Here is a 27,849-nt window from a genome sequence, read left to right as displayed (position 1 = left end):
GGATCTGAAGCAACATGAACATGAGATTGGGTCACAGGGTCTCCAACTTGGTGGTTTTCATGAGGTTGACATTCTTTTGGTAAATCTTCATCCCGATGTCTTCTTTCACCAACTTAACCAGGATCTTCATTTCATTATTCCAATCATCATTCCCATGAATGTTTTCAACAACTTCAATAGTCATTTCTTTTGTACCCATTGAAGAAAATGGTCTGGTGTCATGGTACTCCCCGAGTCCTAATTCCAAGTTATTTCTGGGGTGAATTTTGGAAATAGGACTTGGTTTCAACAAATCTAACATCCCTAGATATTTATTTATACCAGAATATTTGGTTATATATATAGGGAAATGTTCAGCAACAAACATTTTGGCAAAACATGGGTTAGAGGTTTTGGAATGGGCTGATTTTTTGTGAGGATGATCTCTACGGTGAGGAGATCATCATCACCAAAAATCAGCCCATTCCAAAACTTCTAACCCCATCAAAAATGGTTTACAAAAAATGAATGGTGCATGATTTTTCAACTAGTAAACTGGGGCTAGAAGTTTTGGAATGGGCTGATTTTTGGCGAGGATGATTCAGCAACAAACATACAAACATTTTGGCAAAACATTTTTCAAAACATGGGTTAGAGGTTTTGGAATGGGTTTGGAATGGGCTGATTTTTGGTGAGGATGATCTCTACGGTGAAGAGAGAACCTTTGACCCGACAAAATATTTTGACCCAAGATCGTATCTATTTAGTATAAAATGGTCTAAATCTTTGAAAGTAAAACCAATTGGTCCAACTGGTTTGGTGTCGATCAATTTGATCCATTTGTCAATTTGGCCAATTGGTTTAATTGATTCAAATTGATCGGTATATTTCACAAATTGGGTCGGACTGATATTGTGAATTTAGTTTGAAAAGTCTGGATCGATCCGTCCATTTACCTGCTGGTTGGATTAAATAGAGTAACCCGGGAACACTCAAAGTCAGTTTGGGTCGTGACCTACAAGAAGGCTCCTAGACTCTAGATTTACTACATGTAATACAATTTATCTGGTTACCCTTGCCCAAGTGCACCTATATACCTCTCGAGCGTACTCAATCAGACGGTATGCGGTGACTTGGTTTGATATACCGTATAAGTGATTGTCTAAGACTTCAACCCACTTATCTGAAGTCAAAAGCAACCAGTTTAATCCCCAGATCAGAGGTAGCACGCGATGCTTGAGCAATGATACTCTTAAATCACCTCTTTTCTAGAATAAACATAGTCTATCCTCTTAGTATAGTAGTGCATCAGAGCAGGATCTTGCTTCGGCACTGATTTTGACCAAGAAGTGCAACTGGTGTACTTAGATCATCTTTGATATACTTATGGGTACGAGTCAAGAGTTGTAGCTTTCATAAATGGTTTGACATCCCATAATAGGGATCGACCACATACTAGTACTACGTTGGTAAATGGGACATGTGACCGTATGGCTCACAATAGGTCAAAGGCTCAGGTCGCTCCAGCCTGAATGCATCGATATACATTTTAGAGTCACCTGATCAAACGATACTAATGCCCCAGTTTTATATACCCTGAGGTAGGTGACTGGAGTTGTGATTTTCATGAATGACGTCTTATCTCCGAAGAGACCGAGCCACGCACTAGTGCTACGTTGGCTATATGGGACATGCAAGAGTGCAAAGTAATAAACGTGCCAGTGGTGTGTGCAAAACAGGGTGGGGTGTGCTCAGGACCTTTTCCAAATGAATGGGACCGTGGGCCAAATCAGATCATCACAACATAGGTACCACATGAATCAAAACATTCAAAATCCATAATATAGATCAAAGTAAGCACATCATAAATATATATCAACTAAGATTATGGCAAATCAATGAATATGACATATAATAGTTGATCAAATCCAATCATTACTATAGGCACAATTTTTATAAGTTTATGGTCTGATCAAAGGTTGCTTTGGACGACCCAAAACAATTCAAGATTTTAACGAGATTGAATTGAGGATAGCATGATAGTTGATGAGATAAGGAGCAGTGAATCCCATTTTTTTTTATATATAAAAAAAAAATGAATCAAAACCAAAATTTTATTTATTTATTTATGTTTATGATCCAATCAAAGATCATTTTGGGCGAGGACCAAATTAACTTGACTAACACGATAAAATTTCAAAATTTTACTAAGGGTCATTAGGCCACGTGGCCCTTCATGTAGGCAATCCAATGTCGCAACCTTGTAGATTTAATAGAAAAGACTTGAACCAAAATAATAATAATAATAATAAATAAATAAATAAATAAATAAATAATCAATTTTAAAAATGAGAAATTTAGGTTCAAGATTTTGAAAATGAGTAATTATGAAATCAAATTTAAAATCAAAATGAAAATTAATTTTTAAGAATTTTTTTTTTAAAATTCTTAGACTTTCATCCGCCATAATCATGTGGCATTGGATCACCTTTTTGGGTGTCACGTGGCGAGGTCAATGATCCTTAGTAAGGAAAGAACCTTACTAAGCTAGTAAGACTAGCCCAATTCATCCTTTTAGTTTTTTCTAAAAAATAATAAAACCAAGTTTTTTATGTTGCTGCCAGCAACACTTAAATTCATTTATTTTAAAAAACAAAACTCTCTTTCACTGTTGCTGTCACCACGTGCTACCAACACCAATACCTTAACCTTTTTTTTTTGTTTTTTGTTTTTTTTAATATTACTGGCAGCAACATTGGCTCAAAAATGAAATGCTTAAATTTTTTTTTTTTTAAATATTGCTGACAGCAACATTGGCTCAAAATGACCCATCTCGAGAATCTGACTCATCTTGCTCCGGTTTTCACCAATCTCAATGACATCAACATGATCATTATCTCCAAATGCCCCTTCTACTTCAAAATTTGCAAACGATGGGTCTTCCCAAGTCTGTGGAAGCAGTCCATGGTTCCAATTTATGTTGTAGGGACAATATCGAAGTTTTCCTTTCTTTATATCCTATTTTATGGGTGTGTGTGGTTCATCAGTCGTGACCTCCATTTTTTATTTTGTCTCTTTTGGTATTTCGACAATAAAATTAAAAACAACATCACCCGAGTGCAGTGGTACATCATGCCAAGGGGAAACCTTTTTGCCGAAACTTATGGGGTTTCTTCACGTCTTCGATTGCTGGAGATGATTTCCTCGCGGCTTTTGCTGTTGCTGTTCTCTTATCAGTAATGGCGTTCTTCACCATGTACTCATTAAAATCCATGCCTTCTAAGGGTTTTTCCAGATCGACTAGAGATTCTTGTATGGAAAGTTTTGGGAAATTAGGGTGTGGAGACACCATAATTGTAAACTCCACTCAATGGTTTCTGTGATTCAGAGACTTCCATAATGAAGAAGGAAGCAAGTTGGATCAGATTGAAATCCCATAAATTCAGATTCGGTTAATTTGAACTCCGAAAAAAAATGCTAGAAGAGAAGAACGGAGCCATTTTTTATTTCGACATCCAGAAAGGTGTTTAAGTTTGAAAAAAAATAAATAAATACAAAACAGATCCGATTTTCAGAAAAGGAAACACAAATTATTTTATTTATTTATTTTTAAAACAAACCTCCGATTAAAATCATACCCTTTCACTTCGATTCAAGAGTTTACCACTGATCAGAACCAACAACTGCGAGATCTTTCTTCTACTGATGAAAGGAAGATCGATTTCCATTAAAACCGTTCCATATTGAATCAGTTTCAGTAAGAGTTGATGATTCCAATCCCTGTATCTTTCATCAAAGGGGATCGAAAAATTTCTTCGAACGTTGGTGGTCCTAAACCGATGAGAATGGAGGTTCAAACCAATCGGTCTTTTGTTGAAAATGATGAAACAGGTGTAAAACAAAATAGATATAAAACGAGGTTTAAAAAAAATCTTTTTTTACTAAAGACACACCTTTTATGAAAATTTTAATTGTGGTTGCTGTCAATAGTGCCCTAAAATTGTTTTTTTTTTGTTTTGTTTTGTTTCCTTGCTGTTAAGAGACAAAGCAACTCACGCCCAAAGAAATTAAAAGAAAAACTATGTGTATAATGTCAAAAGACATATCCATACACACTAAAAAAATAAACTAAAAAAAAATCTTTAAAAAAAATAAAAAAAATCGCTACGCTCCAACAACCATTACTCCATCTTTAATAAAACTTACATCTTGACATCTCGAATTATTTAGGGTCATTCCGAATGGCCTTTGATTAAACCATATAAAATAATATGTTGGATCAATGTATTCCAAGTATAATCGAATGATTAATGATTGGACCAACAAGAATAATAAATAAAAAAATCGATAAACAAACAATAAAAAGAAACTAACTAAAAATTAAATAAAAAAACTAGGTCATTGGAAATGTTCCCATACGTGGGGCTTTTCAAGTCTGATCTTCAATAGTCCCCAATGAAGTCGTCATTGAAAGTGCCCTTAATCCGTGGGGTGCGCGGATCCGCTTTTGACTTTTGAGGTTTAGGAGTCGTCACCTAATTATTATGGTCTAGAAATCGAACATTGACTTTAAAAAGGTAAATAACACTAATCTACAAAAGAAACTCCAGGTCCGGGGATCATGTTATTGGGTTGAAAGGTGTTAGGTACCAACCCTACCCGGTAAATGTTGGTCTCTAATATTTTTTAAGAAGACTACATTGCTAAAAAGACCTAAATAATAAAAAAAATAAAAAATATTTACCTTTATGAATGCAACGATTTTGTTCCCTCAGATTTGGCGGAGAGATCCCTTGATTAATATTCCTTGCTTCGTTCTATCATCGGATTCGCTTAAGATCTCCAAGACGAAGTACTTCCTTCTTGGATCTGAATTTTTTTGATTTATTTATGAATTTTTAAGTGTTTTTGAAAGGTTTCTAAGTATTTTTTTGAGCTAAAGTTGGGGTATGGATGTTAGGTAAGGAGTTAGGACTTCAAAATTAGGGTTTAGGGGAGGTTAGGGAAACTTTTTGACCTACTTTTCTTAGGATTTATTTTGACCTACGAAAATAAATTATAGAGATCCTTATTTATAGATTTTTTAGGTGTTTTTTAGATAGAATTAATGTTTAATTATAATTCTTTTAGATAGAGTTAGTGTTTAATTAGAATTATTTTTGATGGAGTTAGTGTTTGATTATAATTCTATTAGATAGTTTTAGAGAGAGTTAGTGTTTGATTATAATTCTATTAGATAGTTTTAGAGTTTAATTAGAATTCTATTAGGGTTTTGACTTAAGTCTCACTTGATTGGCTTAAGTCTTACATGATTGACTTTAATTTTAGGGTTTTGACTTAAGTCTCACTTGATTGACTTAAGTCTTACTTGATTGACTTTAATTTTAGGATTTTGACTTAAGTCTTACTTGATTGACTTTAATTTTAATTAGGATTTCACTTTATATTAATTAATATTTTAATTATTAATTTTAAAAATTTTAATTATTAAAATTATAAAAATATTGTTTTACCCTCGGAGAGGACTTTTTTCAATGTTCCAAGATGTTTTGAAATCAATTTTTCGTAATAAATTCAATGAGAATATTGGTTTGTGTCATTTATGAAATTTTTTGTGCGAAATGGTCGTGAACTATATGAGGGGCATTTTCTTAATTTTATCAAATTTGTGAAAATTTGCGAAATGATTTATTTGATTTCGATGTGTTATTTTATGTGTTTGAAAGGATTTTTCTAAGCGTAATATAGACTCTAGGGATATTTTGAGGTTAGGGATATTTTGGTAATTTGATCATTTTTTAGTAATTTTTATCATAAACTTCTTTTTGTCTAATAAATGATGAATTCTAGGCTTTTGGGGTTATATTTTACTAGCGTAGCGTGGTTTCTAAAGTTTTGTTAGTTTGAGATACCTCATCCGAATTTCTGAAACATATCTAGTAAGAAACAGAGCATTGGAATAACCATCTATCATTGGGAACTGTCGCGATCGGGTTGACGAGTTGATTAATCAAGTAAGTGCAAAAATGGGGTGTCTACAGCAACTAATGAGCGAAAGAGGTTCAAGTTCAATTTGATTAGTTTGGATGAGTTTGTGAAAGTTTCCTAAAAAAATAGGAAAAATTTCAGGGATTGTATAAATGACGTTTTGGGTTTCTTCCAAAACCCATCATCTTTTGGCCTCCTTAAAAAAATTTCATCTTATTCTTGAGATTTGAATTTTGAAGAAAATGGAAATTTTGATGATGAAGGGAACAACTTTGTGACTATGTTTAGAACTGCATCCTTACTTTCATTATTCAAGTCGCATTATATCCACTTTGTTTGGTCCAACAGATTTAATCCAAACCCAATCCATTAACAACCTAAAAGCTATGTGAATATGATTCTAAAGGTGAGAGAGGTGGAATCCATGGCTAGAAGAATCAAAATATTTAATGTGATCAATTTTCAAACTTGAAATAACACATTTTATTACAATAATCAAAACAATTAAAGATAGGAATTCTAAATCTTGATATAGTTGTTCTTGATCATCCATTCCAAGCTCCAGGCGTTGTTTACGTTTTTCAATGTCCAATAAGCCCATCCGAATGATGCATGTCCGTATACCTCTAATTGGGCTTTCCCAAACCTCTGATAATCCTCCTTTATTGCTCCTTTCACTTGCCACTCTGCCACCCATTCCCCTGCAAATTTCACCGTCCCCATTGAATCACTTGACGTTGATATAATAGGTTTAGTAATCAATAATCATATTTCAGTGATCGATCATTTAATGGTGGATGTACGATCATCAAATGTTCCCACCATTAATCATGAATGGTTGTCCATTTTAGGTGAACAATATCAAAGTTTCCATTAGCTTAAAACTGTAAGATTAGAACACTGGGTTCTTGTTCAAGTCCTTAGAACTTACTAAGTTTGATTTAAAAACATGTTGCACATGTTTGGTTGCTTGTGCAAATTACATGATACAAACATTTTTACCCTTGGAAAAACTTATTTCACATTTAAATTGCCTTTAGGTTGCTCCTAGTCAACTTCAAATCTGCTAAGGACTGTCAATGGTTTGAATAATGACCAAAAGCATTTCATTCCGATCTTATAAATTTGGATCTAGATAGGTTTTGATCTGATCTAGACCCAAACCAAGGTGTAATATCTGTACTCCAAGCTTATGGGAACAGTGAAGATGAATGTAGTACTTACCGATGAAAGTGAGGGGGCCGTTAGATGTGGTGACAGCGTTCAAGTGGGATGATCGGTTGTTATAGATGAAGTCGATGTTCTCTTGGACTGTCATGTTATTGAATATATCTGAGAAGAAGCTGTAGTAATGGATATCAATGACAGAACCCTCGAGGCCACTAGCAAGAGGGAATAGCTCCTTTGGATCACAAATAGTCAGTCGATTAGACATATTCAGTCGGTTAGACATTACCACATATGCCGTTGATGAGTATTTCCGAACAATGTCATAACCTGCTCTATAGTACTTGTTTATGGTGTCCAGAGTAACTCCCGGGGCAAGAGGTTCGTTGATCAGCTCCATTGCAAGTAGGCTCGGGCTCTGGGCATACCTGTACATGTACAAAAAAAGAGTGAAAAAGGGTGATTTAGAGTAATCTTATAAAAAATCAATTCACGTAGAAGTCTCATTTATTCGATAATCATACATGTGTCACATTGAGATTAACACGATTGATAAACACAGGAAGATTAAGAAAATCTAAATCCCAATGTAGATGATAACACCTGAAGGCATGGAAACAACAATACTATGTGGAGAGACCCATTACAAAAATATTATATTTTTACCTCTAATTAATTTAAGCGTCAAAGTGTTTTTTAGTAGGTACCCTTGTATGAGGAGTTGAAAGTATCAATAATGTGGCATCAGCAATAGTTGGTGTGGCAATAACATCTATCAGCAATAGTTGGTATGGCAATAACATATCGCTTTTATTATAAATACAACAGTTATCTTTTGGTAGAACAAGTTAGATAGAAAAAATCTATAAAATTAAAGAGAGAGCTAGGAGAGATTACTAAGGAAGAGGTTGATCTTCTCTCTGGGTAAATATCAAGCTTTCTTCTTGGGACGAACTTGCGGGCTATGCAAGTCGTTGATTTCCTTCATATGGTGGATTCTCCCTTCACCCCCATAGACGTAAGCACATCGTCAAACCACGTAAATATTATGTGAACACTCTTTATTTGCTATTCACATTAATAGGTAGTTTTACTTTACTTTGATTGCTAGTGGTGTTGGTCATTGCTTGTTGGTGTGTTTTGGAACTTGATATAAGTTTCAATAAAGGGTTTCTCTCTAAGTGGTTTGCTTCCGTGGCTCCATTCTCAGTAATTGGTATCAGAGCCATTATTCATATCGGGGTGGTTAAGTTCTGATTTGAGGTATTTGCTTGGGTATTGTGTGGTGCACACAAGGTGTTTGTTGAAATTCCTGAGAGAAGCTGGTGATTGTTAAACAAACGGATAATGTCGTCTACTAGTGGAACCGTGAAAGTCGGAAAGTATGAGATAGAAAAGTTCAATAAGAAGAATGATTTTTCCTATTGGAGGATGCAAATGAAAATTTTATCTCACAGAAATTGCACAATGCATTGGTAGGAAAAGAAAATAAACACAAAGACATGTCTGACGAGGATTGGGAAGAGCTAGATCTTGAAGCACGAGCGTCGATAATTCTATGCCTTGAAAGGGATGTAGCTTTCTTGGTGGATGGAAAGGTAACGACTGCGGGTGTGTGGTCAAAGTTAGAAAGCAACTTCATGACAAAGACTAACAAATTGGATCTATTTGAAGTCCAGATTGTATACTTGCAAGATGGAGGAAGATACACCAATCCGGGAGTACATCAACAAGTTTGATAAGATCATATCAGATTTGAAGGACATTGATGTGAAGGTAGAAGATGAGGATCAAACACTTTTGCTGTTTCTTTTGTTTCTAAAGTCATATGAGAACTTTGTACAAACATTGATGTTTGTGGGTGAAAATCTAACGATGAATGAGACTAGAACATCACTTCTAGCGGATGATCTTCGGAAGATTGTAACTAGTGGCATGGCTATTAGTGGTAATAAAGAGCAAGCACAGTGGCTGTTTGTAAGAGAAAGAAGAAATGAGCGAGGAAAAGGCAATGGAGGAAAGTTAGATCGAGTTCTAGACTTCTTGCAGAAATACAGTGTTTCAAATGCGGTGAGCTTAGGTATTTCAAGGAAAATTGTCCTAACAAAAGAGTTGGTGGGAAGAAAAACAACAAAAACAAGTTCAATGGGAAGCAACAAGACAAGCAAGAAGCTAGCTATGCCTCGGAAGAAGGGGGCAAGGATGAATGCTACTCCATCATGAGTGATGAAGAAATCTCCAGTAAGTGGATTTTTGATTCGGGTTGCTCTTACCATATGTGTCAAAATAGGAAGTGGTTTACTTCCTACAAAGGAATTGATGGTGGAATCATATTGATAGGTAGTAACCTTGCTTGTAAAACAATGGGGCTTGGTTCAATTAGAATCAAGATGCATGGTGGAGTGGTCAGAACCATGACGGATGTGAGACATGTCCCTAACTTGCGGAAGAACCTTATTTCTGTTGGTGTTTTGGACTCCGGTGGCTGCAAGATAGTGACGGAAAATGGAGTGAAAAATTTTGTTCATGGTTCCTTGATAGTGATGAAGGGTATTCGTCATGGTAATCTATATGCTCTTTTGGGTACTACAATTGCAGGAAATGTAGTGGTTGGAACAGTTGGAAGTGGTGGAGACCCAACTGAATGTACTTGGTTATGGCACATGTGATTTGGGCATATGTCAGAAAAGTGTCTAAATCTACTCGGTAAGGAAGGTTTGCTGAAGAATATGAAGAAGTCTTGCATGGATTTTTGCGAGCATTGTGTGTATGGAAAGGCACACCGGGTTCAGTTCTCTTCAAGCAAACATAAAAGCAGAGGTATATTTGTAAACATCCCATTTTTGTACTCGCCTGATTAATCAACTCGTCAACTTGATTGCGACGATTCCTGATGATGGATGAATATTCCAATATTTTTATTTGTTACTAGATATATTTCAGAAATTCAGATCAGGTATTTCAACGTAACAAAACTGTAGAAATCACGCTAGGCTAGGAAAATATAACCCCAAAACATAGAAATCATCATTTTTCAAATAAAAATAAGCTTTACGATAGAAATCACTAAAAAAATATCAAATCATCAAAATACCCCTAATATCAAAACATCTTTAAAGCCCACAATACGCTTAGGTAAATCCTTTCGAACACATAAAATAATAAAGTGAAACCAAAATAAATCATTTCGTCAATTTTCATCAAATTCGACAAAATTATGAAAATGTCCCTCATAAGGTTCACAATCATTTCATATAAAAAATATCATAAGTGACACAACTCGATAATCATATCAAATTTCTTATGAAAAATCGATTCAAAAACATCCCAGAACATCGAAAATCGAATTGAAATGCAAAAGTTCTCTTCGGGGGTAAAACGATAATTTTCTAATTTTTAAAAAATTTTAATTTTAAAATTAATAAATAAAATATTAATTAACGTAAAGTAAAACCTTAATAAAAGTAATTTAAAAATCTAAACCAAGTCAATATCATAAGACTTAAGTCAAAACCTTCATTAAAACTCTAATCTAAAGAAACCAAGTTAATCTCATAAGACTTAAGTCAAAACCCTCATTAAAACCCTAATATAAAGAAACTAAGTCAATTTCATAAGATTTAAGTCAAAACCCTAATTAAAACCCTAATCTAAAGAAACCAAGTCAATCTCATAAGACTTAAGTCAAAACCCTAATTAAAATCTTAATATAAAAAGACCAAGTCAATCTTATAAGATTAAAGTCAAAATCCTAATTTACCTTATTTAAAAGAAACCTAATTAAACACTAACTCTACAAAAAAAACTCTATAAATAGAGAGCCTCTACAACCTAATTTCGCAGGTAAAAAAAACTTCCAAAAAGAGTAGGTCAAAAAGTCTCTTTAACCTTCTAAAAATCCTGATTTTGAAGCCCTAACTCCTTACATATCATCCAAACCCTAAGTTTTGTTCACAAACTCTCAGATCCCTCCATAAAATATCTAGAAATCCATCAATAAAATTAGAAAACACTCAGATCTAAGAAAGAGGTACTTCATCTTGGAGATCCAAAACGGATCTAGTAACAGAAACAAAACGATGATTATCTTACGAAGAACCATTCTACTAGTTCTGAGGGAACAAATTACGGCGATCGTATAGGTATATTTTCTTTTTATCTTTTTTTGTGTTATTTATTTACTTTAGATTTTTTTAGCAATATAATCTTCTTGGGAAAATAGTAGAGACTGACGTTTGTCGGGTGGGGTTGGTGCCTAACACCTTCCAACCCCGTAACGTGATCCCTTGACTTAGTTTCTTTTTGTAGATTAGTTGTCTTTATCCATCTTGAGTCAATGCTCGATTCCTAGACCGTAATAACTAGGTGACGACTCCCAAACCTCGAAAATCAAAAATGGATCCGAACACCTCGTGGATCGAGGACACTTTCAGTGGCGACTCCATTGAAAATTATTGAGGATCAGACTTGAAAAACCCCAACCATGGGAAGCACTGCCAGAACGATTTAGTTTTTTATTTTATTTTTAGTTGTTTGTTTCTTTATTTATTTTTATTTTTTATCATTCTTTTTTGTTCGATTATTGATTACTTGTTTGAATGGTGAATATTTTATTTTGGCACATTTTTTATGGTTCAATCTAGGATAACTCAGAATGACCCTGAATAATATAGGATTTCAAGAGGATAATGATATGAAATAATGATTGTTAACCCATTTTTTATTTATTTATCTAGTTTATTTTATATTTTTGGGTTATATTATTTTCTCTTGGCATTATTTGGATTGATTTTTAGTATATTATTTTGGAATATCACTTTCTATGATTCAATCTAGGGTCATTGTCGGATGACTCTAAACAATGAAAGATTCAAAGTGATATATGAATGGAGGATGGAATGATGGTAGTTGGGGTAAGAGTCATTGAATTTTGTTTTTGTTTTAGAAAATTTTTGGATAAATTTTTTTAGCACGTTACTATGCATGGGTGATAGTTGTGAAAATAAATTATTTGTGAGTGATGTGCTAAGAAATAAAAAAATTATTTTTTTAATGTTGTTTGTGATGATAAGAGAATTCCAAGAAAAAATTATAAAAAAATAAAAATAAAAAAATAATTTTTTCTACGTGGTGTACCGTTAGCAGAAAACGATTTTTAATTTTCATCTTCTTTTCAAATAAATTATTTGTGAGTGATGCGCTAAGAAATAAAAAAATTATTTTTTTAAATATTGTTCGTGATGAGGAGATGATTCTAATAAAAAAATCGTAAAAAAAAATTAAAATTTTTTTATGTGTGGTATGCCGTTAGCAAAAAACGATTTTTTATTTTTCATATTCTTCTCAAATAAATTATTTGTGAGTGATATGCTAAGAAATAAAAAAAATTCTTTTTTTTTAATGTTGTTCGTGATGAGGAGATGATTCCAATAAAAAATAGTAAAAAAAATTATTTCTAAAAAAAAAAAAGTCATCACCCTTTATCTCTACGATTATCATCATATCCTCAATTTAATATTCATTAAAATCTCAACTTATTTTGGATCGTCCAAAGTAACCCTTGATTGGACTATAGAAAAAAATCATTTTGATTTTTGTACCTATTGCAATATTAGATCTGATCGATTATTCTGTGTTATATTCATTGATTGATATGTCATGGTCTTAATTGATATATGTATGAGATGTGAAAGTCTTGATATTAACATTATAGATTTTGAATGTTTGGTTCATATCATGTGATATTCTATGTTGTAATGATATAATCAAGCCCATGGGCCCATTTATTTGAAAATGGCCCCGGGAATATCCCACCTTGTTTTGCATACACCACTAGCACGTTTATTGCTTTACATGCTTACATGTCTCTTATAGCCAACGTGGCACTAGTGCGTGGCTCGGTCTCTTCGGAGATGTGACGTCATACATGAAAATTAGAACTCCAGTCACATACCTTTATGATATATAAAACTGGGGCATCAGTACCATTAGATCAGGTGACACTAAAAGGTATGTCGATGCACCAAAGCTTGAGCGACCTGAGCCTTTGTCCTATTGTAAGTCGCAAAGTCACATGCCCCGATCACCAACCCTAGACTCGTACCTATACGGTATATCAAAGTTAATCTAAGTTCACCAATTGTACTTCTTGGTCAAAATCAGTACCTAAGCGAGATCTTGCCCCGCTATACCCTATTGTACGAGGGGGATAGACTACGTCTATTCTAGAAGAGAGGTATTTAAGTGGGCCTTTGCTTAGCATCGTGCGCTACCTTCCAACAGGTGATTAAACTTGCTGCTTTTGACTTCTGAGATTTGGGTTGGAATCCTAGATTATCACCTATACGGTATATTAAATCAAGTCACCACGTACTGTCTAATTGAGTACGCTCGAGAGATATATAGGTGCACTTGGGCAAGAGTGGCCAGATAAATTGCATTACACGTAATAAACCTAGAGTCTAGAAATATCCCTATAGGTCACAACTCGAATTTTACATGGGTGTTCCCGGGTTGCTTTTCGAAAATGAACTTTTCAAATGTTGAAATCAGGAAATTTCGATTTTGTTCTCAACTCAAATTTTTGTTTAAATTTAACTCTAGGTTATCATATCACTAGGTGCACCAACCAATAAAGAATCTATTTTAAAACTTGGCAATGGTTCATAATGACCTAGTCCATCTCGATCTAACGATCATGATGGGCCGAACCATTTAAATCAAAATAGAATTCAAATTCTTTGCTAATTCGGGTTTCAACCCATTTTAAAAAAAGAAAAATATTTTTCAGAAGAAGAATATTTTCTAGGAAAAATAATTTTCAAAAGAAAAGAAAATGAAGGAAAAATGATTTACAAAAGATCTATTTTTGTATGAAATTTTTTTGAAATATGTTATTTTACAAAAAATTTATTTTTTGCATGGACCTTGAAAAATTACCAAAATATATTTTTTAAAAAAGAAAATGATTGCAAAAAATAATCAGATTGTGAAAATTTTTATATAATAAAACATTATTTTTCAATAATTTTCAAGAGTACAATAAAATTATTTTCCTTCTGAATAATCATTGAATGGATGAATTATTTAATAGATTGCTGTACAGAATTCAATAAAATCTCAAGGTTCATTTAAAATGTTATCAAGGGGGTAACACTGAAACTAATTAAATTCACCTGCAATAGGGTTACAAGGGTATCATTGTACTTAAGCTCAATCGTTCACCGTTTTACTAGGGTCACTAGTCCGGTTAGTTAGAATAAATGTCAACACCAAATGAATCGTCAGAAATGACCCTAAAATTTTTCAAAATTACATAGTTGTTCATTGAAGATCACAGTACCTTAGTCCTGTTGGTTGTAAGCAATGTCTCAGTCCTAATCAAGCCTGTTATGGGTACTTGTCTGGAGTTATTTGGGTTAGCTCGAGTCCAATTTTTCAATGTCATATGTTCTTTAGATCGAGTCTACTCTTTTTCTATTGAGTTAAGTTAGTTTGTCAAGTCTATAGAGGTTTCTGTCGTCCCATCTGAATTTGATTAGATAAAGGAAATTTTTGAATATCTCGAGTGCATTAACGAATTAACTAATAATCTAACTTCAAGGATAGATTTCTTTCGTGAATAAGAAGAGAATGGTCGGGCTCAACCTTTAATCGAGAAAGCAAAGGTCATCGATCCCGGAATAGAAAATAATTTCTAAAGAAATTAAGATAGAAACCATCTTATCCCTAGAGGAACACGGAGGGATAATGAATTTACTTAGAAATTTCAAAAGATCTGTGCACATGATCCGATGAGGATATGTTAGGCGCAAGCTTGGGTGTTATCTGACATAGAATAGATACTCACTCGATGGAATGAAAATACCAATGAGATCAAAGAAGATGTTACAAAACATGTCAATATTGTCCTCACTACATCTCAAGTTGCAAAGTATACCAAAACAAATGCCATAAGTCGATACAGGGTACTTTTAGAATGAGTTTCTGATAACGGGTTACACTTCAAAGTCGAGATTATTAATCTATATTCAAAGATTAATGGAGCGGTTGAAGTAGCTAATAAGAGTCTCAAGACAATCATCAGTAAAATGTGTCAATTACATCAGGATTGGTCATAAAAATTGTCATTTGCAGTATGGGCATATAATACTTCAATACAGTCTTCCACTTGAGTCACTCCCTATTCTCTAGTGTATGCTATGGAAGCAATCTTACCAGTTGAAATGAAAATCCCATATCTCAAAGTCTTGATGGAAAATCAATTATTATAAATAGATTGGGTCTGTCATCGGAACAAAGAATTAAACTTGATTGAAGAAAAACAACCTGGAGTTTTGTACCACGTGCAAGCTTATTAGAGAATAATTGCTTACACATTTGACAAGAAAGTTAAAGTTCGTTACTTACAAGTCAAGGATTTAACCATCAGACTTCAAAGAAAATTGAGTACCCATCTTCGGCCTTAGCAGGAAGTTTGAACTTAATTGGAGAGATTCATTCATTAAAGAAATATTATCGAGACAAACTGTCAGACTTCAAGATCATGATGGAATCGAATTACCAGAACTAACCAACCTTGACCAGATCAAGTAGTACTACATTTAAGGAGGCCATCTTTGGCCAAATCAATTTTTCTGCTACCTAGTTCAATATCTTCTTTCTCGGCCCTTTGCAGTCTTTTTCAAAAAATAAAAAAATAATAAATAAATAAACATTTCTTTTTCAGTCCGATCACCTAACCCTGGGGAGGGAATGATCTGAACTACGTTTTGGTTTGATCCCAAAGTCTAGGGTACATAAGCAACCTGAAAAAAATCCACACAAGGGGTCATTTGGGTTTTTGAGCCTCAAAATTCCTTTCTTTTTATACCCAGTTCTAAGTTACCTATAAAAGTCCTCCTAAGTACCGTGCAAAAAGTTAAGGAAGATAGCAAAGCATAATCAGACAGTAATTCTAGAAGTTCAAAAGGGAAGAAAAAAAAAAGCCTGTTAGGTTGAAAATCTAAAAAGGGCGACTTAAGCAAAAATTAAGGTAAGCTAGCAAGGTTGAAAATCTGAAAGGATGACTTTGGTAATAATCAGAGAAAAGAAAAAAGAAAAGAAAGCTCGCTAGATCAAAAACCTGAAAAGGCGATTTAAGCAAAAGTCAAAGCATGCTTGCTAGACTGAAAACTTGAAAAGGCAATCTAGACAAAAGTTAAAGTAATAAAAAAATCAAAAGAAAATCTCAATTGAGTTGAAAAGCTAAAAGGAGGTCCGAACCAAAACATCTAAAAGTCCGAATAATCAAGTTCAACACTTAGCTTAAACTAGGAAAAGACTCAGAAGCTACAAGTATCTTGTCTATGATTGATTTGAAAATTTTTGCTTCCCCAAGTGAACCAATGGGGGAGAAGGGTGAATTCTACAATGAATCTCAAAAGGAAATATTTTGTTCGTTTGAACCTGACTCAAAATCTTCAATACAAAAAGTCAAAATTAAAAGTTGAATATTTATTGTGCTTATGATAATCAAATATTTCAAATTTCATATAAGGGGCACTTTCTTTCTTCTCTAATATGTAGTTTCCCTCTTATACTAGGGGCATTTTAAAAAAAAAACTGTGCAATGTTTCCTATCAAACTAGGGGTATTTTTGTTTTCAAACTTGATCAATGTTAATCTTAAAGGATAATGGGAACCCTGAATTTAACGTTACCCTTTTGATAGCAATTTTTTGAAAATCTTCGAGGTTTAAAGGAAGTTAAAATTCAGGTTTTAAATTCATAAAATTTTTGAAAAAACCTTGAAATTCAAACATAAGCGTTTCTGATCTCATATTTGGTTTTACCCAGAGAATAGCTCATTGTCTTTTCACTTAGAACAGGAGATAGAGCATCTTTTTTTTTTCAGATTCATTCATTCCCAGATTCGTTCATTATTTCCCAGATTCATTCATTATTTCTCAGACTCATTCATTTCTCATTATTCTTTCTCAGATTCATTCACTCATTTCCAGATCCGTTCATTATTTCCCAAATTCAATCATTCTTTCATAGATCTATTCATTTCTAGATTCAATCATTCTTTCCCAAATTCATTCATTTCTTCCCAATTTTACTTAACCAGATGCCATCGAGGATTTTCTCGAATTTTGCTCAGCTAGTTGCCACCGAGGGTTTTCTAGGATTATGCTCAGTCAGATGCCACCGAGGATTTTCTCGAATTATGCTTAGCTAGTTGTCGTCAAGAGTTTTCTCAAATTTTGCTCAGCCAATTACCACCAATGGTTTTCTCGGATTATGCTCAGTCAGTTGCCATGAAGGGTTTTTTTTTTCGGATTTTACTTAGTTGCCACTGAGGGCTTTCTCGGATTATGCTCAACCAGTTGCCATCGAGGATTTTCTCAGATTTTACTCAGCTAGTTGCCACTAAGGGCTTTCTAGGATTATGTTTAGCTAGTTACCACTGAGGGTTTTCTCGGATTATACTGAGCTAATTGCCGCCGAGGTTTTCTTGGATTATGATCAGCTAGTTGCCGCTGAGGGTTTTCTCATATTTTACTCAGATACCGTCGAGGATTTTCTCGAATTATGCTTAGTCAGATACTACCGAGGGTTTTCTTGGATTTTGCTTAGATTTTAATCAGAATGTTCATTAATCTTTCATCCTGAGTATGTAGACTTTAACTCCAGAAAATTAGTCCATTACTCTTTCACCTTGAGTAGGTAGAGTAGGACTCCCAGAAAAATAGTTCATTACTCTTTCACCCTGAGTATGTAGAGTAGAACTCCTAGAGAATTAGTTCAATACTCTTTCACCCTAAGTAGGTAGAGTAGGACACCTAAAAAATTAGTTCATTACTCTTTCACCCCGAGTAGGTAAAGTAGGACTCCCCAAAAAATTAATTAAATACTCTTTCACCTTGAGTAGGTAAAATAGGATTCGTCAAAGAATTAGTTCATTACTCTTTCACCCTAAGTAGGTAAAGTAGGACTCTCAGAAAATTAGTTCATTACCCTTTCACCCCGAGTAGGTAGAGTAGGACTCTAATAAAATTAGTTCATTACACTTTCACTCCGAGTAGGTAGAGTATGACTCCCAGGAAATTAGTTCATTACTTTTTCACCCTGAGTAGGTAGAGTAGGACTCCCATAAAATTACTTCATTACTTTTTCACCCCGAGTATGTAGAGTAGGACTTCCAAAAAATTAGTCCATTACTCTTTCACCTTGAGTAAGTAGAGTAGGACTTTTAGAAAATTAGTTCATTACTCTTTCACCTCGAGTAGGTAGAGTTGGATTTTCAAAAAAAATAGTTCATTACTCTCACCCCGAGTAGGTAGAGTAGGACTCCCAAAAAAAATTTGTTCATTACTCTTTCACCCAAGATAGGTAAAGTAAGACATTCAACTTTTACTCAGATTATGCTCAATTTATGCTTAGTTTATGCTCAGATTTTACTTAGTTTTTACTCAAATTTTGTTCAAATCCTTTGAGATTTATATCAGATTTCAAGTACACACACTTGCACATTTTTACTTAGGGAAAATTTTCTAAAATTCAAGGATTTGACGTCTTCAGTGAGAGCTTGCGCTCGAGGTCTTGATAACTTTTTAGTTCAGGGAGAGTTTTACCCTTAAAGATCCGAATGTCTTGACGAATTGATAAATCAGGCTGCAAAATGAACTGTCACTAGCTTTGACATTCTTATATCGTACTATCTACCAAAATAGATTTGCTATCTAGTTTGCTTCAACCTTCTGCCGAAGAGGAGCATTTGTAGACACCCCATTTTTGTACTCGCCTGATTAATTAACTCGTCAATCCGATTGCAACGGTTCCCGATGATGGATGAATTTTCTAATATTTATATTTGTTACTAGATATGTTTAAAAAATTCAGATGACGTATCTCAAACTAACAAAACCGTAGAAACCACGTTACACTAGGAAAACATAATCCCAAAATATAGAAATCATCATTTTTCAAACAAAAAAAAGCTCTACGATAAAAATCACTAAAAAATGATCAAATTATCAAAATACTCCTAACATCAAAACATCCTTAGAGCCCACAGTATGCTTAGGTAAACCCCTTCGAATAAATAAAATAACAAAGTAAAACAAAATAAATTATTTCGTCAATTTTCACCAAATTCAATAAATTATGAAAATACCCCTCATAAGGTTCATAATCATTTCATACAAAAAATTTCATAAGTGACACAAATCGATAATCTCATCAAATTCCTTATGAAAAATCGATTCCTAAATATCCCGAAACATCAAAAATCAACTTGAAATGCAAAAGTTCTCTTCGATGGCAAAACGATAATTTTTTAATTTCAAAATTAATAAATAAAATATTAATTAATGTAAAGTAAAACCTTAATAAAAATAATTTAAAAATCTAAACCAAGTCAATCTCATATGACTTAAGTCAAAATTCTAATTAAAATCCTAATCTAAAAAGACCAAGTCAATCTCATAAGACTAAAGTCAAAATCCTAATTTACCTTATTTAAAAGAAACCTAATCAAACACTAACTCTACCCAAAACTCTATAAATAGAGAGCCTCCACAACCTAATTTTGAATATAAAAGAAAATCTTAGAAAAAGTAGGTCCAAAAGCCTCTCTAACCTTCTCAAAATCCTGATTTTGAAACCCTAACCCCTTACCTATCATCAAAATCCTAAGTTTTGTTCACAAACTCTCAAAAACTTTCCAACAAATACCCAGAAATCCATCAATAAAATTAAAAAATACTCAGATCTAAGAAGGAGGTTCTTTATCTTGGAGATCCGAAGCGGATCCAGTAACAGAAACAAAGATAGGATTATCTTACGGAGAACCATTCTACTAGTTCTGAGGGAATAAATTGTGACGATCGTATAAGTATATTTTTTTAATCTTTTTTTGTATTATTTATTTATTTTAGGTTTTTTTAGCAATATAATCTTCTTAAAAAAATAGTAGAGACCAGCATTTGTTGGGCGGGATTGGTGCTTAACACCTTTCAATCCCATAACGTGATCCCCGGACTTAATTTTTTTTGTAGATTAGTTGTCTTTATCCATCTTGAATCAATGCTTAATTCCTAGACCGTAATAACTAAGTGGCGACTACCAAACCTCGAAAATCAAAAGCGGATCCACACATCCCACGGATTGAGGGCGCTTTCAATATTAGACTATTTGCATATAAATTTTTGGGGTCCAGCTACGGTAACTTCCAAAGGTGGTTCTATGTATTTTGTCTCATTCATGGATGATTATTCTAGGTATGCTTGGATTTATTTTCTTAAATATAAGAATGAGGTATTCGAGACATTTAAGAAGTAGAAAACAATAGTTAAGAACAGAACGAGCAGATAATTGAAGACATTACGAGCTGATAACGATATATAGGGCGCATTCAAGGAGTTCTGTGATGAAGGTATTGCTCGACACTGGACAGTCAGAAAAACACCACAGCAGAATGGAGTCGCAGAGAGACTAAACGGAACATTGCGTGAGAGAGTGATGTGTATGCGCTCGTATGCTAGTTTGGGCAAAGAATGGTGAGTAAAGTCGGTTGCTACAACTTGCTACATAGTGAATCGATCTCCACATTCGAAATTAGATGGAGATGTACCTTATAAGGTGTGGTCAGGAGAGCACACATATTATGAGAAACTTAGAATTTTCGGTTGCACAGCCTATTACCACGTCAATGAGGGAAAGCTTGACGCTAGAGCCAAGAAGGCAATATTCTTGGGGTATGCAACGGGAGTAAAAGGCTATCGCCTTTGGTGTGTAGAGGATTCTAAGTTCATAATCAACAGAGATGCTATTTTTTTTATGAGAACTCCATGGTAGTTTTGTCAAAAGCTATGATGCCCAGTGATGATGGTGTTGGGACTTCAAAGTCTCAAGTGGTTGAGATAGAACCTAAAGACCAACCAGGTTTTAGTCGTGTTCAAGAGGAGCATCATAGAGATACTCAAGAGGAGAGAGATGATGAACTTGAACATATGAAGGTTCAGTAAGAGAATGTACAAGCATTTCAACAATAGTAGCTTGAGGAGTCTTTGGCTTCCACTAGGCCGAAGCGAGCATACAAGCAGGTTCATAAACTGGGTTCAGACCAGCCTCTGAGGCATTATGGGTAAGTAAATTTGGTTAAGTACGCACTCTAGATGGAGGATGATGACCCGGTCACCTTCAAAGAAGCTATTCGGGATAGAGATAGTGAGAGTCGGTCAGCTGCGATGGAAGAAGAGATGAAATCTCTTCAGAAGAACCAAACATGGGAGGTAGTTCCATTGCCCGTAGAAAAGAAAGTTATTGGTTGTAAGTGGGTGTACAAAAGGAAAGAGGATCCTTCCAAGCTCGACGGTACAAGGTACAAGGCTAGACTAGTAACTAAGGGATTTGCACAAAGAGAGGGTGTTGATTACAATGAGATTTTTTCTCCTGTGGTAAAGCATACTTCTATTCGGGTGCTATTGAGTATTGTTGCTCACGATGATCTTGAGTTAAAACAACTCGATGTCAAAACAACTTTCTTGCACGAAGACTTGGATGAGAAAATCTATATGCATCAATCTGAGGGCTACAAGGTTTAGGGTGAGGAACGTTAGGTATGTTGCTTGAGGAAATCACTTTATGGATTGAAGCAATCTCCTCGTCAGTGGTACAAGCGATTTGACTCCTTCATGCTAAAGAATGGGTTCTCTAGAAGTGATTATGACTGTTGTGTCTATATTCAAAATCTTTGTGGAGGTGATTATATCTATCTTTTTTTGTATGTGGATAACATGTTTATTGCTTCGTTGAGCAAGGTGGAGATAGATAGGCTGAAATATCAACTTGGTAAAGAGTTTGAGATGAAGGACATGGGTGTTGCAAAGAAAATACTGGGTATAAAGATTAGAAGAGAGAGATCAAACCGACGATTATTCTTGAGTCAGAAAGGCTACATTGAGCGGGTCATCGCAAGGTTCGGGATGCAAGGTGCTAAGTCAGTGGTGACTCCATTGGCTCCACATTTCAGGCTCTCTGGTAAACAATCTCCCATTACAACGAAAGAGAAGGCACACATGGAACGTGTACCTTATGCCAGTGCAGTTGATAGTTTGATGTATGCCATGGTTTGTACACATCCAGATATTTCACAAACGGTTAGTAGGTTCATGGCGAACCCGGGGAAGGCACATTGGGAAGTGGTGAAATGGGTCCTGAGGTACTTGAAGGGTACCACTGATACGGGTTTGTGTTTTGGTGGAGATATAGGTCAAATTAACGGGTTTGTTGACTCAGATTATGCAGGCGATCTAGATAGACGACAGTTTACTACTGGTTATGTGTTTAGTATACATGGTGCTCCAATTAGTTGACAATCGATGTTACAGGCTACAGTGGCACTTTCTACTACAGAGGCCGAGTATATGGCCATGGTAGAAGGAGTGAAGGAAGTATTGTGGCTGTGGGGTATTCTAGATGAGTTGGGGATTTAGTAGGATTGTGTGGACTTGTGGTGTGATAGTCAAAGTGTGATTCACTTGGCTAAGAATCAAGTTCATCATGCTCGTACCAAGCATATCGACGTCAAGTATCATTTTGTGCGGGATGTCATAGAGGAAGGTGATGTTTCTCTCATGAAGGTGCATACACATGAGAACCCCGCAAACATGTTAACCAAGGTGGTGACAGGTAGCAAGTTCTAGCACTACTTGGACTTGCTTCATATTGGCCTGTGTTAAGTTTCCCAAAAGGCATGGCCTTTCAAGGCGGAGTTGGGGTGAGGTGGAGTCTATATGGAGAGTTGGGAAGAATTACGATGGCTTGATCCCGGTCAGAGGGTACGTAGGCAGCCATGGTCAGAATGATGCAGCCGGGTTGGTGTTACAGGTTACTCTTGTGTGGTATAGCTTTGCATGCTTGCAACTTCTTCTTGTGTTCGACCAAAATTTGAGGTGTTTTCAAATTATGTACGACGTGGAGAATTGTGGCATCAGCAATAGTTGGTATGGCAATAACATCTATCAACAATAGTTGGTGTGGCAATACCATATCGCTTTTATTATAAATATAGCAGCTATCTTGTGATAGAATAAGTTCGATAGAAAAAATCTGTAAAATTAGAGAGAGAGAGCTAAGAGAGATTACTAAAGAAGAGGTTGATATTTTCTTTGGGTAAAAATCAAGCTTTCTTCTTGGGACGAACTTGCGGGCTGTGCAAGTCGTTGATTTCCTTCATATAGTGGGTTCTCCCTTCACCCCCGTGGACGTAGGCACATCGACGAACCACGTAAATATTGTATGAGCATCTCTTTATTTGCTATTCACGTTAGTAGGTAGTTTTACTTTACTTTGATTGCTAGTGGTTTTGGTCTCTAAGTAGTTTGTTTCTGTGGCTCCCCTCCCAACAAATAATATATTCCACAACCAAAAGAATAAAATAAAATAAAATTACAGTTCAAATCTCAAGGTGTGCAAATTTCCTTGAAATCACCCCCACCCAAATACCCATTAATTAGCAAGTGAATGCGAAGGAAGATAGAAAAACAAATTGGTATGCAAGATTTATTGTGTGTTATTCCTAAACAAAATCTAATTGAAGGAAGAATTCATGAACCTGGCAGTTAGGAAGTCTATAACTGAGAGGGTCTCTTGTATGCTGTCGTCAGTTTGTCCCCATTCTATGGTTCCATCTCTTGATGAGCTAGGCTCCCAACCATTTTGAGAACCCTTCACTGCGTGTAGATCGATTATAACCTTCACACCATATTTTCTGCAAACAATTGAATTAATATCATCTTCTTATTCAAAATTCTAATCCAAGAAATTTTGCATAGCTATTTATTGCAAACATGTTATTAGCCTCACTTACTGTGCCCAAGTGAACGCGTTGTCCAAAGCTTCCAAGGATCCTCCGACATAAGGTTTCGGAGGCGTTGGATCACTTGCTATCCACCATCCAACTGGAATTCTCACAGCGTTTAAACCATTCTCCGATATGAACTTGAAATCTTCTTCAACGATGTACGTGCTCCAATGCTCCTGAGATTCAGAGAGACTTGTTAATTTTTCACTTCATGTGTCATGATCTCCATAATCAAAACAATTGGTTAATTACTTACTCTCATAACTTGTGGGGCTTTGTCTCCATAACCGTTTGTCACTTGAAATTCGCCTCGCATGGTGCCAACAATCCTCATTTCGAAAACAGACGGATTGTCGTCTCCCCATTCACCATTTCCATCAAAATCAGCTGTCACCAAATTCTCCTCCTTCCCCTATTTATTTAAAACAACAATGCAAATTATTGAAAAAAATATTAAAACCCACCCTGGTTCAAACAATGATCTTAGAGATGACTTAATTACAAAACAAACAACAAAGAGAGATTCTATTGCCACACCAAGATTTTGCTAACACCACCGCAATTCATATGTAATTCACCAAAGAATTAGCACACATCTTGGGGTGGCATTAGTAAAAGTTGGTGTGGCAATAGAAGCTCTCATAACAAATTCTTTAAAACAAAATTACCTGTAGGAATAATCCATTAGGTGCTTTTATGCGAACTCGATTTGGATCATCAGATTTTCTAACGATCTCGAACGTTTCGGATGTACCAGATATGTTCGAGACCGCTACTACGGTAATACCAGCTCCTTGATTCTCTAGTCCAATAAATTGTCCATTAAAGACCCTGAAATTAAAAGTACTCTCATTGATCCTCCACAGCTACACATAAAAGAAAACAAATACAATTAATAGAAATCTAAGATAACATAACCAAATTCTTCATAAAAATTCAACTTATGACATTATAAATAATCTTACTTTGAAAGCTTCCCAGTGCAATGCACTTGTTCGGTTTGCCGCGATTATCGATCCTCCACCAGTCTCAGCAGATAGATACTTCCCCAGCTTTACTGATTTGAAATTAACTTGACATCCATCCTATTAAAGATCAAACAAATAAAAACCCATTACAGATAATTGAATCTATAACAGAATAATGTGATTTTTTCAGAATAAAAAGTAATTTTGAGATATATATAAATATACCAAGAGATCTTTATTGGGTATTTGATCAAACAATGATGGTTTTATCCATCCTTCAGTGACAAGCCAACCTCCAAGATTAACTGCTTTAACCTTGAAAGTAGGATTAATTCTTGCAGCAAATGAATTAGAGAAGAACGTAGAATACAAGAGATAGAAACATAATAGGTTTCTCAAAAAATGGGTTGCCATTTTTTATTTTTCTTTTCTTTTGTTTCTCTTTGAAGGCTTTAGAATGAAGTACAGAGAGCTTTAACTTTATAGCCTTTAAATAGTAAAGATGGAGCATGAACGAATGGCCAACGCACTAGGCAAATCTTAAATAAATGTGGGACAATTCAGTGGTCCGTTGACACAGTCGTACAGATAGACAAGAAGTTTTTAGACGTTTGTTAGTTTGTTACGTTGGATCTAACAATGGAGATTTGGCTGTTTCTTGACCTCTTATTGTCGATAGAAATTTTGATTTTGAGCTTTTGGTTTATTTTCTTGGATTATATAGACAGCGGCGCGCCAGCACAAATGCACAATAAACGATTAACGGCGCCGAATGTGGTGGCCAAAATAGTTATTGCTATTGACACTCCAATTTTTACTTATTACATCATAATTTCTTAAATTATTCATCACTTTTAAATGCATAAAAGTGAACAGTGTAACATGTGCATGTTTTCGTAAATAAAATGAACAGTATATCGAAATAGTAATTAGAACAAAAGTCGTGCATATTTTCGTAAATATATGTTTTCTTTATTTTTAGTTAGGGTGTCACTAGTAAAAGTTAGACGGCCAATAGTTGCTCTCTAAATAAAAGTAGGGCTTAAAACGGTTCGGATATGAGAGTGTCAATATCTATATCCGAATTTTTTATTTGAATTTATATCGGGATCTGACTCAGATCCTAATAACTAAAATCATATCCGAACCATTTTACTTTTATCAAATCTATATTCGGATCCGATCAAATTAATTAATTCAGATCGGTTGGCCCGGATAATATCAAACCATTTAAGGTTATTTTAAATAAAATTGCTAAAATATGGTCAAATGGAAAAATGAACTCAAGACCTCTCCATTTTAAAAAGAAGTCTTGACCACTACACCCAATTATTGTTAGTTAATGAAAAATCATTTAAAAAATAAAAAAATACAACTAGCAAAGTAATTTAACATTTGGATTTTAGCGGATATAGGAATGAATCCGTATCCGACTCGGATCTTGGGACATCAACCTATATCCAAACCATATTTTAATTCGGATATATGTGATGGGACCAAATCCGCTAAATTCGAATTTGACGTACTTGGATTTCGGATAAAATTTGTACATTTTAAGCCCTAAATAAAAAGGTCGTGAGTGTTTCCTTCATTACCTAGGCGCATAGCCCCAATCTTATAGAGAATTAAAAAAATTGGGGTGTAATAAGTAAAAATTCAAGTGCCAATAGCAACTCTCTTTATTTATATATTTCTTTACTTTTAATTAAGACTGGCAATGGATCTGGAGTGGATTAGATGAAGCATATATCCGTATCCTTGTCTAGCTCTATATCCAAATATTCATATGCGAATTTTTACTAACTTATGCCATGGATTAAGAATGATTTCTAATCGTTGGATTTAAACTCTTTTTCAAGTCATCGAATACGTGAAGTGTGGGTTAGGCGCATGTCATAGGTTTGATTCCCCTCTTGGATTTTTCTCATGATTTAACTGGGGGACCATGGCGAGGGGTTGCTGGGGTAGTCCTCCCCGAGATTAGTCGTGAAGCGCGCAAGCTAGCCTGGACACTCGGTTAGCAACAAAAAAAAATTTATGCCAAGGATTTACATATCTAACAATTTATCCAATTTATCATAGACTATTCATATTTGACTTGAACACAAATTTAAAGCGGATATACGATTCAGATGTATGTATCTCATTGTAAAGATGATGGAAGAACCTTAATTTTGGGGGACATATATATCTTATTGTATTAAACTCGGATAAACAAATATTCGAATCGGATATGACACTTATTCATATCCAACCCTATAAAAATTTGGATGAAATAATTATGAATAATTTTACCCAAATTCTTAATTAGATCAAAAAAATTATACACATAGCTGAATAATTATGGTCGAATGAGTTAGGTAGGCTGATATTATCTAAACCCATTGGCAACCCTATTTTTAATGGGTAATTTTGATCTACCCTTGATTTTGTTATATTATATAGATAAAGTAGGATTAGCCTAACTGTTAGTCAAGCTAGAAACCCTTAATAGGCTTATTGGGGGAAACTGACTATAACTAATTATCCACATGGTCTTGAGGATTGTTTCAGATTGGTCTTGAACGCAATTTGGGATCCAGTAATTCTTCATGAATTCACAGCCTGCAATTAATGGTTCAAATTTGCCCCGAAGTTTGTATTCAGTGACTAAAATTCCCTTACAATAAAAGATACTCTTTTTTATGTAAAAAAGAGCTGTATCAATAATTATGATCTTTCTCATATGCAATTCTTCAATATCTTATTCATTCGCAATAAAATATTTTCTTTGTGCATCGTCAATACCTCGATGTAGATCCAGGATAATCCTTTGTTTCATCGGGGCAATTTACAATTAGCCAATTTAGATGATTCATGAATTTGTATTTTTAATAGCCGTATGTGATAAGGAATA

General features: G+C 34.7%; 1 protein-coding gene across 1 annotated transcript; it reads right to left on the bottom strand.

Moving 5' to 3' along the window:
- Positions 1-6,396: 6,396 nt before the first annotated feature.
- On the bottom strand, positions 6,397-25,473 carry LOC147409601 (putative glucan 1,3-beta-glucosidase A). The gene is made up of 8 exons (XM_086430577.1): positions 25,179-25,473; positions 24,951-25,070; positions 24,654-24,851; positions 24,242-24,397; positions 23,992-24,161; positions 23,737-23,892; positions 7,192-7,562; positions 6,397-6,668 (listed from the first exon to the last, which is right to left on the bottom strand). The coding sequence occupies exons 1-8, from the start codon at positions 25,365-25,367 to the stop codon at positions 6,487-6,489; spliced, it is 1,542 nt and encodes a 513-aa protein (XP_086286703.1). The 5' UTR covers positions 25,368-25,473; the 3' UTR covers positions 6,397-6,486.
- Between the last annotated feature and the right edge of the window lie 2,376 nt (positions 25,474-27,849).

This window comes from Akebia trifoliata, chromosome 2, assembly GCF_017979445.1.
Source record: "Akebia trifoliata isolate Shusen 1 chromosome 2, ASM1797944v1, whole genome shotgun sequence".
Taxonomy (NCBI): domain Eukaryota; kingdom Viridiplantae; phylum Streptophyta; class Magnoliopsida; order Ranunculales; family Lardizabalaceae; genus Akebia; species Akebia trifoliata.
This window is presented reverse-complemented; position numbering and strand designations above follow the sequence as displayed.